Below are 16,557 nucleotides of genomic sequence, written 5' to 3'. Positions count from 1 at the left end.
GGATCATCGTCCTGGGAATTGCACACAACAGTCACTTTTGACACTTTTGATGATGCCATCTCTGTCCATAACTGTTGCCAACGGCGTTTACGATTCTTTCGTTTCATGTCCAGTTCGGCTTGGGCGCGAACATACGTGGCACGGATGAGGATGTTGCGTCGAAGGTCACCATTACTTCGATACCGCTTTTGCCATGAAGTGTTTACTATCTTCTGAAGTTCTTCGGTATTGAAGCAGGATACTTCGACGGCGTTTACCATCACGCTCAACGAGAAGCAAGACGAATGTAGGGCGAAGAGTGCTTACCTTATCGCAGAAACGCCGTCACCCCGGACGAACGAACGCTGCTGCGAAAAGTCCCGTAGTGACGACGTCAGCAGGGCATTTTATAGTGGCGCGCGCCCTTGTTGTGTTCATCCGCAGAAAGAGACAATGTAGTGCATCATTACAAAATCTATATTTAGAAAGATCCAGAAATATATATTAATAGGTTGCCAGAGTAATATTTACTTATCCATTTCAAGGCGGTCTACCTAATGAAAGTCTAATGAGAAGAACGCTATAGAATTTAGGACAGTAAACATATGCGGAAGACTGTTCACAACGCTTCTAGAAAGGGCCAGAAAGAGCTTCCGTCCATGACGTCATGGCACTACGCAGGAATTTTCCCGCAGATGGCAATAAAAAGAACAAGCAAAAAAAAAATGCAACTGCGTCGTTGTCTGGCGACTTCCAGGCTTGGAAGAAAACAATGGAATTATGTCAAAAACTGACTTTGTGGGTTCTAGAAGGCAATAAGGAAGCATTGAACAATCGTATTTCGCGAAGAATATTCGATTTCGTGTGTTGCTAGGGCGTCCCTGTTTGCGACAGCTGCGATGGTGTAGCGCAGTAAAATTATGTTTATGACAGGTTTTTCATCGATGAAAGTTCCTTTCCTGTTTTGCGGTTAAAAATGGGGCTCGCACCGACACAGTCGAGCGGTTAGACTAGAGAGGACGCCAGGTTGTTTTTGTCAGGCTACGTTTTTACGGAAGCTACAACGTAAGCTCCACAAACTTTGGAAGCGGATATTCCTCAATTTTATTATCGATGAGAAAAAGAAAGCTTATTGAACTGAAAGCATACGTGACCAGGCCACCCAGGGAGCTTCGATGGTCGCATATGACTGCTGCTGCAGGGAATCAGTAGCCGTGGCAGAAAGACAGTGCACACAAATGGGCATTCGTCTCAGCTTTATTGTTTTGCCGATGGACATCAAAATATTGTGCCGCAACTGTAGGGCTAACTACTGTCACTTTAGGTAAAATGCTGAACCTATGCGATTTCAGCAGGCTAACAGTGGACAGTATGTGCTTAAATTACAACGAAACTTCATTACAAGAAACAAACAGAAGGTTAATGTGCAGACATCCTGCTACTGCAAAAGTCACTGGCATCACTACAGAAGGTATTGCAATTGATAGCATCCCTCTGTTCAAGATAAAAATCAAGATTAATTCCTGTACACATCCTCTACATACTGTGGCACTTTCATCTACCACGATTTACATCTGGGGTACACGTACCAGAGTAAATGTGGCATTATTCTCATTTAAAATCAGGCTGCTAAAATGTCACATACTCAACCCTTCACATGATGTACTTCGCAGATCACAGCATAGAAAAATACACAGCCATCACGGAAGCTGCTAAACAAAAAACTGGAATGGATCCGAGTCCATTCCATCACACAGCTTTTTTTCAATAAAGTGTGTCTCAGACGCATAACAAAATAAGTTATACAATTTCTCAGCTGTAAACATTCAACAGAAAAACAGCAGATCTCTGTGCTTTGCAGCAAAAAACTCAGCTTTCCATGACTGCAACATTACAAAGTTTCATGACCTGTACAACGTACGGCTTTATTAAAGAGGCACTAAAGTGCAAAAATTTCTTCTCGCAGAATGAAAGCTGCAGTTACCTTAACATAAAAGGAACAGGATTCATCCATTGCACTGTTGTTGAATTTGCTGAGACCAATGAGAGTGTGCTCTGCATTGTTTGCCTTCTCGAGAAGGAAAGGGAAAGCATACAGGTTCTTTCTCTCGTAAATCCCGAACGGTGCAACGGATGACTCCCTGCTTCCTTTTGCTGTCTAGGTAACATCATCCTTCATTCTGTGAGGAGCAATTCTTACACTTTAGTGCCCTTTTAACAATGCATCATGTACTGAAAAAACAAGCCTAACAAAAGATCAAATAAATTATAGCTTCGTAGCCACCGAAAAAGACACCTAACTAAATGCTATGCTGCAAAGGTAGACTGACAGATGGCACTGAAGTAACAGCATAACTACGCTGTACCCGAATCTGAACATTCCCACATTCATGTTGTGGCTATCTAGTTTATATAACACCTTTCGAATTCATTTTCGTGGAATTGACTGACTAATGCAAACAATTTAACTTGTAAGCAAAATGAGGTTATGCTTGAATATGAAACAATCAAAAATGAGAACTGCTCCTGCATGCGTAGTATGCAAGAGCTGAAATCTTGGTGAAAATTAAAAGGTGCTTCTAAACTCAGTTGAAATGCAATTATCCTGAGTGAGCTTAATGAAGCATTGCTCTTTAGGAACAAAATAGTATGGCACAAAGATGACAGTCAAATACAACATGAGAAGTTGTAGCTGCATTACATAAAAACAGACAGTAATAAAAAAAACAAGATGACGTTCAGCATTATCCGTACCGTTACAAAACATTGCAGAAGCATCAGTCACACCAACCGATGTGGGACACTTCTTGCTTTGAGATTTTAGTGAGCTGCACACAAAACCGTTCAATCAGAGTTGTCCCCCGAATTCTTGTTCCGTGAGGTAGATTGACGAAATTGATACCGTACAAAAGCCAATGAGCCTTCACTGAAAGAGACTGTGAAGCAACAATGAACACAAGTAGTATGCCGAGATGGCATGAAAGATGGCTAGTGATGGGGGGGGGGGGTTGCGGCGGCTATACTTTAGAGGGTCTGGGCCCCACCAAGGGGGGGGGGGGGGGGGGCATAACCTGTAGGCTGTGCAGGACCCAACAACTTCCACAGCCAGCACTGCCTCTGTAACGTGAATCCCAACCTCGTACAGGTTTCCCACGGAGCTCTGTCACCCATTGTTCCCTGCACCTTCCAACATGGTTGACTTCAGCAGGGAACAGTTTGAATATTGTAATCTAAGTAGACCGTAAAGTATGCTGCTCACACAGCATGCTTTGATCTTCAGTTGTGTGAGCAGGTTTTCGCAGTGTTGCAAGGTAAAAACAAGTGTGCATTTAACACAGTCTTCAACATTCATAGTCAACTTGGTCGAAGCAGCGAGACGATGCACACGCACTGCGCCTTTGTCCCGTGCTCTTTCACCACATTCCCGTTAGTGGGGCTTAGGAGCAAATAAAGCAGTCTGTGAAAGCAAAGGAAGCATGTTCTACGAAAGATTCATGGCGAGTAAGATGAATTCACGCTGCTCGAGCTGCTCGAGCTCACATATGTACTGTCTATGAGGGATGCAAGATGCTGATGACTCAGCAGTTCAGCAACTTCTTTTGGTGTATGTCCATAAAGGTCCTTTGACTGCACATGGATTCCAGAGTCTAGTAGGAATCGCAGAACGTTTTCTTGGTTGGCTTCGCATGCCTTGGGAGGAGAGAGTTATGAAAGTAGAAGAAAAAGAGTTTTGAAATGTTACTTCAAATTACACTGGAGGAAAAGGGAGTTGGAAGTAAGAGGATATCTAACTGTGACCTTCCTACTGCAAATAAGGGCACACTTTCATGCAGCACTAATTACATGCAAGGCATCACTACAGGAAGCATCAAACAGCTATCCCTCGAGATTCCTCCACCACTCACTCCACCCCTCCATCTCACTCCACCCCTTGTCTCGCAAGACCACACCTGCCCCAGCATGTCAGAGCAGGCAAAAACAGCACCCACCACGATCACTTTCACAGACCGTGGGAGCCGGCAAATGCAGGAAGCATTTAAAGCAACACCCACAGCGATTTTATAGCCAGCCAGCCACAACGGGCATCATGGTTACAACAACTTCGGAACTGAAATCACCAACCATCAATTACTAATGTCATGGTAACCGTAGCAATTGGTGCAGCAAGCAACACGGACAGAAAGATGAGGCAGACAAGACATATCGCTCACTTGTCCACCGCTGGTGTCTTGTCTACACCATCTTCCTGTCTGGCAGGCTCTCCAGACGAACGTCTGCACATTTCCCCCTAATTCGGCACAGGGTGTACACGAATCCCCTTGTCTCCCTCTCCTTCCTGCTGTCCTCTCCCTATCTTTCCACGTCCGTACGCTGCTCATGGCCACAGTTCCTTCGTGACACTAACACGAAATCAATCAATCAATCCATCAACCTTCCTGTCCCCGCTACTTGCGAGCTGATCGCTAAGATTAACATGTACCAGCACAGCTACCCTGGCCCATCACTGTCATTGATCTCGTGGCACATAGAGGTTACTTTAGAGGGCCAGACCAACATAACTATGCGGCCACCATATGCAGAAGTGCATGCAGTAATGGATGTTGGTCACATGATGTAGACGTGGCGTTGCAGCAACATAAAGGGAGAGTTCGCCAGACAGCGTAATTGGAATAAATATGTCTGCCATGAGCGTCTGACTCCAAACAACTCTCCTGGGAGCCCTTTCCCTCTAAACTGATGTATCTCCGGAGTTGTACATATTTCGTTGGCCTGAGGATGCCCTCATGTCATCTCTCTGCCCGGGATTTTCAAATCGAATGGATTTCAATGATTAATAATGAAATTTTTGCGAATTTTCTTTTCTAAATTTGGGGAGTAAAAATCGGGTAAATAAACATGTGCTCTAAATTCATGCAAGTTTGGGTGGAAAAACTTCGTGTACGCTAAATTCAGGGAGAAATCGGGCTCAATTACTCAAGCTAACTGAACTGGTTCAGTACAAATGGTGATGTAACTGCGGTTGCTGCCAAACAAGTTAGTGTGCATTCCTACAGATGTCTCAGTGAGGGCGATTTGCCAGCTAAAAATTGGGTTTCACCCTAAAGAGGCCGGGTGCAAATTTGGGGAAGAATTGGGTTAAACCCTAAAACTTCAAGCTCTATTAATAATGCCAAACAGAATTTTTACAAGCAGAGTTTACATACAGAATTTAAAATAATAGATATATCACTTTTTAGGATATGAAATCAATTGCAGTATAGTATATGCTGAAGGGCACTCCTTAGGATGGCCAGTAAACTCCTAAGGCAATGTCTTAATTAACTTTCGACAATTAACTTTTTGATTATAAAAGCTACGAGGTTGCCCAATGAGAACATCTGGTCCCTTCGGTCACCTGATACCGCTGCCGTTTTCAGAACAAAAATCCATTTCATAGGTAGTCCACAAAAAAATTTGTGAAGGAAAACAATTTTTTTCTTTATTTTATTCATTGCGCATCTTCAGAGATGCGTCTTCCCTTCACCCCCAATGTGAGAGGGTGAAAAAGCACACTATCTCCTCTTGTGTCCTGGAAAGAGATTAGGGAAAACACAAAATGCAACCAAAGATAAGGGCAGTTCTGATAGCGTCACCTGATATATTTGCATTTGTTTTGTTTCCACATCCTCATCTTAGACGCATAAGACGGTACTGTACTCCTTCACCCTCTCACATTGGTTGTGAAGGGAAGACGAATCTCTGAAGATGCGCAATGAACAAAATAAAGAAAAAAATGGTTTTCCTTCACAAATTTTTTGCGGACAACCTATTGAATGAATTTTTGTTCTGGAAACAACAATGATATCAGGGAACCAAATTTTTAAAATTCTGTATTCACTTAGCTGGGACACGTTGTATACCGCTCATGTTGGCAAAATATGAAGGGACTCGCTAAATTAGGAAATCTACTACCCGTAGAAATGAAAGCTTATAAATCGATGCTTGGAGAGCAAGCTTTTTCCTTCAAAGTAACAGTGCAAGTCCCTTCATTTTCCTTCTTTTTTTTTTTTGTTGCTGATGTGCAATCTACAACAAATGTAACTCATTTCCACACAAGAACAGTTAACCGATCTGTAGCACATGCAGTGAAGTCTTGCAACAGGATGTTTGAGTCCCCTTGCACATCTCCACAGAAGCCCATTCGAGTACGAGCGAGGTGTAGGTTGCCCTGTGACATAATTTTCAGTTCTAATGAGGTGGCCCTGTCTCTCAGTTAAAGCGTCAGGAGAACTGGTGGAAGGGTCAGACTTTCAGGGAGAAGGATCAGACTTCACAGATTGTTACATTTTCATACATACTACATGCATGCAAGTCCTCTTTGTTGCGTCCGTTTCTAGTAGGCTTGCACCGGCCAGCAGGAACGACTGCAACCGTTTGACGTTTCCGTTCCTTGCAGCGCTGCAAATGTCACAATGTTAAGGAGTGCGCACCAGAGGACACAACATTACTAGACTAAAAGCACAGTGGGCTGCAGAAAGCTGTTTGTGGGACAGGAACCATCATGTTGAAAATGTCTTAAAAGTCAATTATTTTATTCTAATTCTCTCTAAAGGTACCAGACAAATCTACACCTTCTTCTACCTTCTCTACCAAGTTTTCCCTGCTCCCACACAAGAGCCCACGGCAAGAACGTCAGTTGAGACGAGGTTCTGCACGGAAAATCAGATTGCAAGGAGCAGCTGGCTGGTTCAGCTTTGGCGAGTACTTTGTAGATTTAGCTGTTCTATGTCCACTACAGTAGAACCTCGTTAACTCAAACTCAGATATCTCGAAAAATCAGTGAGTTCAAAGGTTTCTTGCATCGCAGAATTATCTCTTATACTTACCATGCATTTATCACCGCTTATATCGAAAGGTTTTCGAGACAAACTTCGGATATCTCAAAGTCTTATCAGTAAAATTTCGAAAATGTGAGTAATCATCGCACGGCAGCCCCGCGATGGCATTCGCCAAAGTTATTTTCTACTGTTGTATCAGATGCGCAGCGGAGCGGAGTTTGGTTGTCCCGCCTACTCATTCTGCATGGAGAGGGGGATGGCCGGTATCAACACCACCTAGATACAGAAAGCCTGCACGCTCATCGACGTGACATAACAATTAAGAGTCAGCCAATCAGGATCGTGTTCTCAACGGCCGTAGCCAATCACGAACGTGCTTTCAGCGGTCGTGGCCATGGAGAAGAACCGCTGTCGTCTGCAAGTTGTGATTGAACGTCCCCACATACTAAATGCGAAAACTTGGAAATGAAGCGTAAAACGGTCTCAATCTTTCTCAAAACTGGTTTTCTGGAAAGTGTCTTGCACTTTTTGTCTAAATATTTAGGTCTGCAGCAATCATTTGCAGGTTCTGGAATTCGCAGAATGGTGAATCGCAGTAGCAGACGAATTCTAACTCTTAAAGAGGGAGAGGAGGCAATGCACAGGCTGGCCATGGAGAAGAACCGCCGTCGTCTGCAAGTTGTGATTGAACGTCCCCACGTACTAAATGTGAAAACTTGGAAATAAAGCGCAAAACGGTCTCAATCTTTCTCAAAACTGGTTTTCTGGAAAGCGTCTTGCACTTTTTGTCTAAATATTTAGGTCTGCAGGTTCCAGGTGAGCTGCAATCATTTGCAGGTTCTGGAATTCGCAGAACGGTGAATCGCAGTAGCAGACGAATTCTAACTCTTAAAGAGGGAGAGGAGGCAATGCACAGGCTTTCTCTATCTAGCTGGTGTTGGCCGGTATTGCCATGTTGTTGCATGGAGCGATCGCAACGATGGCCAGAAAGTTGGCTACAAAGTTCACTCGCGAGCGTCACATGTTCGTCATTTCCTTCGGTGCTTTCGTTGCTTTCGTTTCCGCTCACGGTGTCATGTAAGTCAGTGTCAATTGCCATTATGTTCCGCTATTTGTTTTTGGGAACCTTCTGACAGCCTGAGTGCCCGAATCATTACAAAGATAGCACAGCCAAGGCGGTGCAAAGCGTTGACACTGGAACAAAAGTTTTCAACATCAAGCATCCGTCACGACGTTTTTCAACGCCAAGTGATTGACTTTTTTTCTCGTGTTCAAGCAGTAGTTTTGTGTAGTATGTTTACTGAAATGTATAAGTCTAACAATTTATGACTGTTACATAAAAAATTTCAGAATTTTGCATACCTCAAAACCCCGCTTATCTCGAATTTTTCAGTTTTTTACGGCTTCGAGTTAACGGGGGTTTACTGTATGAGGTATTCACCTGGTCCCTCTGGAGAGCGCAAGGCACTCTCAGGAACATATCCTTCACAGAATGAAAATTTTCAGCTGGACTAGAAGCCACTATGAACATGGTGCCAAGTCCAACCAACTTAGCTAAAGCAGTTTATCTGCGGGTCATCCAGAAAGACAGTATGCCCACTGTGGGCAGGATGCAACCTGTGGAGCACCACAATACGGCTATATTCCTCGCTCATTAACTCAATCAGTGGCATAGACAGCGGAAGAGTTTCAGAGGTTTTTAAAACCACACACACAGACACACACATAAAAAATCGTATCTTTGGTAGTGCAATTGAGAGAGGGGGAAAAAAAGGGTCAAATTCTCCCTCGTGTAAAGTTCCTGTGGAACCCTTCTAAAATATTCTTCTGGCTACACTACTGACCGTGTATTCACACGAGCAACATTCCCCCAGAAACGGAAGATGCAAAAAGTATCATAGCTTTCTGCTGTCACTTGAGCGCGAGTGCTCAACGTCGTGTTTTCACGTACACTGCTAACCGTGGGGAATATCCTGCTACACAGCCACAAGATATTCCGTTGCAGACTACAGGAGAACACGCTGACGGTGTCATCTGCTAAATGCGCAGTACGCCACTCCCGATATTCCGCACCGTGTGAATGCTCAACATAACACAGGACGGACCTTCGGCTCTGTGAGCAGCGTTTTCGCTTTTTCTTCCACTAGAATATTCCATGAGGATGTCGTTCGTGTGAATACATCGTGAATTCCACGACGTTACTGTCACACACACACACACAAAATCAGACTTGCAAAGAAGTTTTTCAAGTAAGACATTTTAACAAATCTGCACGCTTTCTATGTCCCCTCCTCACATATTCCTCAAGCAGTTTCTCAAGCGTGCAGAAATTACTTGAGTACTTTGCATGAATCTTTGGAACAATCTTCAATCATCAACAAGACATAAATTGTCGCCACAGCTTTGGAACCAACTTGTATGAGGGGGACCCAAAAGAAACCGGAATTATTTTCTAAAAGATTGTGTTTTTATTGTAGCATGCTCTAACTTCAAACACCTTCAAAGTATTCTCCCTTTGATGCAATGCACCTGTCCAGACGTTTTTTCCACTGCTCAAAACAGTTTTGGAACTCGTCGACGTTGATGCTTTTTAGTGCTTGTGCCGTTTTCTGTTTCACTTCTTCGACATCGGCAAAAGTTTCGGTTTGAAGACTTTCTTCATCCGGGGGAACAGAAAGAAGTCACAGGGGGTGAGATCAGGTGAGTAGGCAGGGTGGGGCACACGGGTTACGCCATTTTTGGTCAAAAACTGCTGAACACTCAGCGCTGTGTGGGCAGGTGTGTTATCATGGTCAAAGAACCGGTCATCTGACTGCCACAACTGGGGACGTTTCTTCCGCAGATCGTGGCGCAACCTTCTTAAAACTTCCAAATAAAAGCTTTGGTTTACTGTTTGACCCGGCGGAACAAATTCTGAGTGCAGAAGCCCCCTCACGTCAAAGAAACAGATCACAATAGTCTTGACGTGCGACTTCACTTGTCGTGCTTTCTTGGGTCGTGGGGAACTCGCTGTTTTCCATGGGCTAGAATGGTGTTTCATTTCGGGGTCGTAACCGTAGCTCCAAGATTCGTCTCCTGTTACGATTTTAGAAAGAAAGTCGGGGTCCGTCTCCATCTAGTCCTTTAACGCACAGCACGCAGCCATGCGATTCTCTCTCTGTTCGGGCGTGAGCAGTCGAGGCACAAATTTCGCTGAAACATCTTTCATGTGCAAATCGTTCGAAAAAATTTGCTGACATGAGCTCCACGACACCCCTGTCAACTCCACAAGCTCATAAATGGCCCTACGGCGGTCTTGCAAGAGGGCTTGACGAATTCTGTCGACATTTTCTTCAGTGCGGCTTGGCAAAGGCCATTCGGAATGAGGTTGATCGTCAATAGACATTTCGCCTCGTTTAAATCGAGAAACCAGGGTGTCGAACCGAACCCGAACCCGAACCGAAAACCGTACCCGAACCGTTATTTTTGCCGGAACCGAACCCGAACCCGAACCGAAATTTTCATGACACTGTTGAACCCGAACCGGAGCAGAACCGTAAAAAATAATAGCGGTAACCGGTTCGCAACAAAACGGTTCGGACATAAAAGAAGTCAGTATAAGAGTTCCTCTCTATCCCCGAACGAAGACACATTGGTATCATCATCACGCGCCTATATCATGGATTTCAGAAATTTTCACCTAGCAGTGAGACGACGACGTATAGTAAGTATACTTTCAGCGTCTTTTTAACATGTTGAAGCGCAGTTGTCCTTGTGAGCGCCGCGGCTAGCGCCCCACGCACGCGGTGCGGCATCTACTCTTCAGAGACGAGGTGCCGCACGGACGAATGAAACAGGAATGGAGTAGGCCAGTTATGTAGCTCTACAGGACGAATATGCGATCAAATAAGCGCCCAAGATTTCCCTTTACACGTGAGCAGTACAAATTAAACAAGTCAGAAACATGAGAAGTGGAGAAGGAGCGTACGCAGAACGGTGCCTGTTTGATTGGTCGTGGCTTGAAAAGTAAATGTGGTTCTGCTTATTGGTAGTGCAGTTGTGTCGTGACATATTGCCTTTGTGTTGTGGATTAACTAGTACACTGCTGTGAGCTCGGACAGAGTAAGGCTGGCAGGCTTATTTTCGACATGCTTCAGTACGGTTTCAGATCGATTCACATTGCGAAGGCAGTGTGCCGGCTAGTACTGTCGTCTATGTTACGCTGTCCATCTTATTAGGCTTCCTTTAAGTGTATCTTGCTGGCACTGTGCGTGTGAAAAAAGAGATTTTGGGAACAGAAAGTAGCAGGACTACACCGCTTCAACAGCGTGGACTCTATTTGCAATAAGTGTTCATCCATTCCTCATTTCTCTCGCTAAAGGGCTACCTCACCGCTAGAGACGTCAATGCAGACAACAGCAGTAAGCTATTAGCCACGCATTTCCTGATAAAAGCAGTTTTATGGATCATATAAAACGGAAGCGTTGAACCGGTTTGCGAACTGGTTCAATTCTTGGCGTGGCCGAACCGGAACCGAACCGGAACGAAATCAAAACAACGCGAACCCGAACCCGAACCGTACCCGTATTTTGTGCGGTTCGACACCCTGCGAGAAACCCATTCGTACACCTGTGTTTCGCTCAAAGCAGCCTCCTTGTAAGCCATCTGTAGCATAACTGCCATTTCTGACGCGCTTTTGCCCAACAGGAAACAAAATTTCACTGCCGCACATTGTTCGTGCAAATCAGCCATCATGAAATAGGCAAACGCATTGAAGGGGCCTAAAAATGGAATTCACTGAATTGATGAACATCAGGTGAACTGATGCAAAACAGTTCGTAAAATTGTCAGCAAATGGTGGAAGCCTGTATTACAAGGAACCCGCCCTCCCGAGGACAATTCCGGTTTCTTTTGGGTCCCCCCTCGTACGTGGGCTACAGTCCCTCTCACATTTACAGGTCAATTTAAGGTCACAACTGACAGGACTCACGTGCAGAGCGCATCACCAAGCTGTGTGGGGGTAAGACTAATGTGCGCTCCAGCTTTAGTTAGGAGCTTGATGACCTCGTGCTGGTCCCAGATCACGGCACTCATAAGGGGCGTGTTATGATCACGGTCCCGCATGTGCACGCTGGCTCCTTTCCGCAGCAAGTACTCCACGACCTGCACGTTTCCCTCGGACGCTGCTATGTGGAGAGGTGTGCGGAAATCGTAGTCACATGCCGACAGGTAGGCACCCTGCATGAAGTGGACGCATGTTCGAAGAGCTACGGCTTTTTGTTAAAGCACTAAGGAACCATAGGTGCATCGGATTATGCTGGCCAGGATGGAGGCTTCAGCGACTCCATATGCACTTCACACAATCGGGGGAACCTTCTCCTCGAAGCGCTTGCTCACCGAAGCATGTAGCAGTTGCAAGACCAATTTTGGTATTCCTGGTTTCACTGCTGTGCTGGTACAGGAGAGCGTAAGATTTTTGCAAATCGTCACGTTTGGATGGCCACGGAAACTGCCAAACACAAGGAGTGTGAGCACCAGCGGAAGAGCAGTTCACACTTTCTCAACTGTCGCCTTACTACATTTATCAGTATAATTGTATTATTAATAATCTGTTGCAAAACACAAGGAGACACTAAACAAGCTAAATTATAAGGTTCACAAATTCAGTATTTAAATTCAGTGTTTAAACAAGCTAAATTATCGTTAAGCTCAGAAGCTTCAAGGGGCACTAAAATGCAAAAACAACTTGCTCTCAAATGAAAGTCGTGTTTCAATTAGTATAATACAAGCAAAATTAGTTCACACAGCGCTACCATTCAGAAGAAAAACGCAGTGAAAACACAGCCGTCTTTGGCGGCAACGAATGGGATCCAGAGGAAGCGACGATTGGCGGCATCCAATGAGACAGCAGGACAAGCGCGCGCTTACCTATCGTGGCCGTGTGGAATTGGAACGGGTCCGATCGTAGTGTTCTGTATATGCGCGGTATGATGCGCACTGTTTCATTTTTCAATACCAACTCACTGAATTGTAGCCTACAACCGTTCACGCAAATGTTCCACTGACAACATTTATTTTCACGTCCTTCGGACAGCGACACCAGTCGGCTTCGCAACGCGCACTATGTTTTTCGCCGTCGTTCACCGCTTAGCGCCGAAGCAAGAAAGAGTCCCGTATATTTTTGATTGTAGCTTCGTAACAGAAACAAAGTTTTGAATTATGATAACAAGTACGAAATTAACATAGCGTGGAACGTGATTTGAAGTGAACTTGTTTTTGCATTTTAGTGCCCCTTTAAAACTTACATCGGTCACGTAAATATAATTTTATTGTTTTAACCGGACATAAAACAACAGCAAACATGCGACGGGAAGCATACTGTCACTGCTGTCTGAGGTGTGGAGCGGATGGAGCCCACCCATTTGAACATGCATGGGCTGGGAACTGACCTTCCCTCTCGAAAATACATTGCAGCCTATGGGGGACCACTCCTTTTGGAACTACGCACGATATGCAGAATACCTTCGCTGTCGCGTCTCAGCTGCAGTTCGCTCTGCATGCGAGAACCTTGAGGCCGCTCATATTGACAAGGTGCTTCAATACAACAATGGTGCTTGAATGATGTAAGTTTTAAGCTTCTGAGCTTACAAATAATTTAACTTGCCCACACAATGAACTTACAAAACTAATAATTTAGCTTGTTTAGCGTCTCCTCGTGTTTTTTAACAAATTATTAATAACATAATATACTGGTAGGTGTAGTAATGCACCCGTTGAGACAGTGAGAATTGCTCTTCCGCTGGCGCTCACACTCCTGGTGTTCGGCAGTTTCCATGGCCATCGAAATGTGACAATTTGCAAGAATCTTACGCTCCCCTGTATCAGCACAGCACTGAAACCAGGAAGACCAACACTGGTCTTGCAACTTACTTACAACATTGCTTTAGGTGAGCAAGCCCTTCAAGGGGAAGGTTCACCAATTGTGTGAAGCGTATATGGAACATTAGGAGGTGTGTGTGGAGGCAGATAAACATAGAGGAACAAGCACAACCTCGTGCCTCACAACGTCTAGTTGCATATTTGAATTGTGTCGCATATGGAGCTGCTGAAGCTCATGTGCTTGTGTGCACTCTACACAAATGTTGTGTACACCGGTGTGTTGGAATAGAATTATAGTAAAAAGAACCTATCTGACATTGTCAACCTTTCATCGATAACGAGGATTTTATGCAAAGCACCGCGCATCATTCCTGTGCTGCAGCACTGTAAGGGTCAATTCACACAATGCAACTTTTACTGCAGCTTCATTTCAGCGCTTGCACCAACCTCGTGCCTCACAACGCCTAGTTGCATATCTGAATTGAGTCGCATACGGAGCTGCTGAAGCTCATGTGCTTGTGTGCACTGTACACAAATGTTGTGTACACCGGTGTGTTGGAATAGAATTAGTAAAAAAAACCTAACTGACATTGTCAACCTTTCATCGATAACGAGGATTTTATGCAAAGCACCGCGCATCATTCCTGTGCTGCAGCACTGTAAGGGTCAATTCACACAATGCAACTTTTACTGCAGCTTCATTTCAGCGCTTGCACCAACGGCAACCTTTCACAAGGCGAGCAACTCGCCGCATCGTAGTGTTCAACACACTTGTGAGATGGCACGAGAAAATGTCATCATCGTCTAATCCAGTCGCACGAGAGCGAGAACTGAAACTACGGTTGACAGTTTGCAATGGCGCATTCAAGAACACATTATCGTGAAATATTTTACGTGGGCTGCCGGGGGAGCTTCCATGCTGCTGGCGTCGTCTTTGTGACCTGAGCTGGCTGGGATGCGGAATTTACGCCTCAGAAGTGATGCAATGACAGCCAGCCATTGCGAAAAGCATCGCTCGTGGGACAATTCATGCTGCAACTCTAGCAACCATGTTGCACAACCCATTCACATGGTGCAACCTAGCTGCACAACCTAGCTGCATGTGTGAATGTTGCATGTGTGTACAGAAATAGTTAGACTTACAAACTGCCTCATGACTTCCAACTTTTCAAGGTCCCCCTTTGCCGTGATGGAGCACAGAATAGAAGGGTACAACGCTGTCTGCAAGGATTCAAGCTCCTGCGTAGGCATATGAAGAGTTATGTTAACCAAATGCTACCAGGTGCATGCTTACTGTGCTTCATGTACTATCAGAAGGCAGACAATAACAACGTGACACACTAGAGGAAATAATGTTTCCGCTAAGAGCATACATTGTGTGGGGGTTTACCTCTGCAGATGATATCTGCATGGTTTTGGCAATTGCTGTGATGAGATCTAAATCGTCCAGCTTGGTGTGCTTTGCAACTGTCAGCTCTCCCCTCAGGTTTGCTTGTAGCATCTGCAGCACAGGCACACCCATTTGTTGTAGGAACATTACATTGTTCCGTAACACGTCAAACAAAATTATAGAACTGTCATCTTCATTTGCCGCTCAACTTCTACTTGCCTGCTTTTTCACGCACAAGGACCACTCTGTTTTGCTTAATACATAGCTGAGCTTTGTCAAGGCAGCTTCCGGAGTCATGTCAGACCCTGGGATCACTCCAGCGTCGCACAACAACTAAAAGTAGAAAATGTTGTTTCGAGTGAAAGAATGTAAAAAAGATGTAAGGAAGGGTATATTTTTTTTTCTTTTTTTCTCTTGGAATTCCCTGCAGCACATAAAAATGTGGTTCCATTTTAGACATGTAAATTGTGATGTGCAAAATCAGTCTTCCTTTATGCGTATGCTGGGTTCAGTAGGCCGCTAAGAGTGTGTGCTGAACTTCATTAGGCATCTCATTCTAACATCAGTTGTACATAACATCAATAACGAGGTTGTTTCTAGGGCTGTGAGAATAGACATTTTCAAACCAAAGCACATAGTTATATACTCGAAACAAATTGAAACAAATACAAAGTGAATGGCATATACTCAAAGCGAATATGAAACGGTAGTTATGTACCTGAAGCCAATACAAAACAAATACATAAGTTATACCCCTGTCAGACGTACTAATTTAGTGTCACTTTCAGCGAGTACACTTGCAGTAAGTGTCGTTCTTTCGGAGTCACACTGCATCTTTTAGTGACACTAAATGCAAAGTACACTTACGATGAAGTGAGTTCGCCAAACTCACTTCACTTTGCCTGCGACAATCAAGTACGTAGCCTCCACGGCAGGGATTGCGTAACAAAAAGCTTATTTTTGGGAAAGGAAAGAAACAACCCAATCAGAATTTATTTTTGGACAAATTTGTTAAGACAGCGCTGAGTTCTATAAGAAAGACGTAAAGATTTTTGGCGTGATTTACCGGTACTCTCACTCACAGACTGCCCAGTAGAGTTCGTAATCCACTTCGCGGCAGCCATATTTGTTGACATTGCACGGTGGTTAAGTGTTACCGGCGAAATCGCGAAATACTCGCAGTGAAGCACTGAATAATGGAAGACAAAAAAGACAGGGCATCGTGGTCTGAGATAGAAACCTATGCTATCAGAACATGGGAGGACCAAGCGAAACGCGAAAGTGTATGCTGACATCGCGGGCCAGTTGCATGCGCAAGACACAGTAAACACCACCAAAGAGGTCAAGAAGAAGATTGAAAATTTGTCAAATAAATATACTTGTGTTGGTTCGCAACAATTATATTTATGACGTTCAATCGACTTCAACTGCGAAGAAAATCTTTATGAAATGTTTCTGGACGTAAGAAAAATGATTTTACCAAGAAAGCATGGCGCACTCCCCGATGTTAGG

At 44.4% G+C, this 16,557-nt stretch overlaps 1 protein-coding gene across 5 annotated transcripts in view; it reads right to left on the bottom strand.

Annotated features, from left to right (window-relative positions):
* The window catches only part of LOC135396823 (L-asparaginase-like), a 46,377-nt gene that overhangs the window by 14,947 nt on the left and 14,873 nt on the right, over window positions 1-16,557 (bottom strand). For 4 of the 5 annotated variants that reach the window (XM_064628019.1, XM_064628020.1, XM_064628021.1 and 1 more), the window contains exons 9-16: window positions 15,265-15,378; window positions 15,046-15,156; window positions 14,799-14,894; window positions 11,767-12,014; window positions 6,318-6,417; window positions 4,191-4,379; window positions 1,129-3,669; window positions 307-454 (exon numbers count right to left, since the gene is read on the bottom strand). In XM_064628019.1, the coding sequence (XP_064484089.1) occupies window positions 3,472-3,669; window positions 4,191-4,379; window positions 6,318-6,417; window positions 11,767-12,014; window positions 14,799-14,894; window positions 15,046-15,156; window positions 15,265-15,378 (1,056 nt within the window). In that variant the 3' untranslated portion in view covers window positions 307-454; window positions 1,129-3,471. The remainder of the gene's footprint in view (window positions 1-306; window positions 455-1,128; window positions 3,670-4,190; window positions 4,380-6,317; window positions 6,418-11,766; window positions 12,015-14,798; window positions 14,895-15,045; window positions 15,157-15,264; window positions 15,379-16,557) is intronic. The other variant, XM_064628023.1, reaches the window with a different exon arrangement.

This window comes from Ornithodoros turicata, chromosome 6 (assembly GCF_037126465.1).
Source record: "Ornithodoros turicata isolate Travis chromosome 6, ASM3712646v1, whole genome shotgun sequence".
NCBI lineage: Eukaryota > Metazoa > Arthropoda > Arachnida > Ixodida > Argasidae > Ornithodoros > Ornithodoros turicata.
The sequence above is the reverse complement of the archived record's forward strand: the minus strand, read 5'-3'. Positions and strand labels throughout refer to the sequence as shown.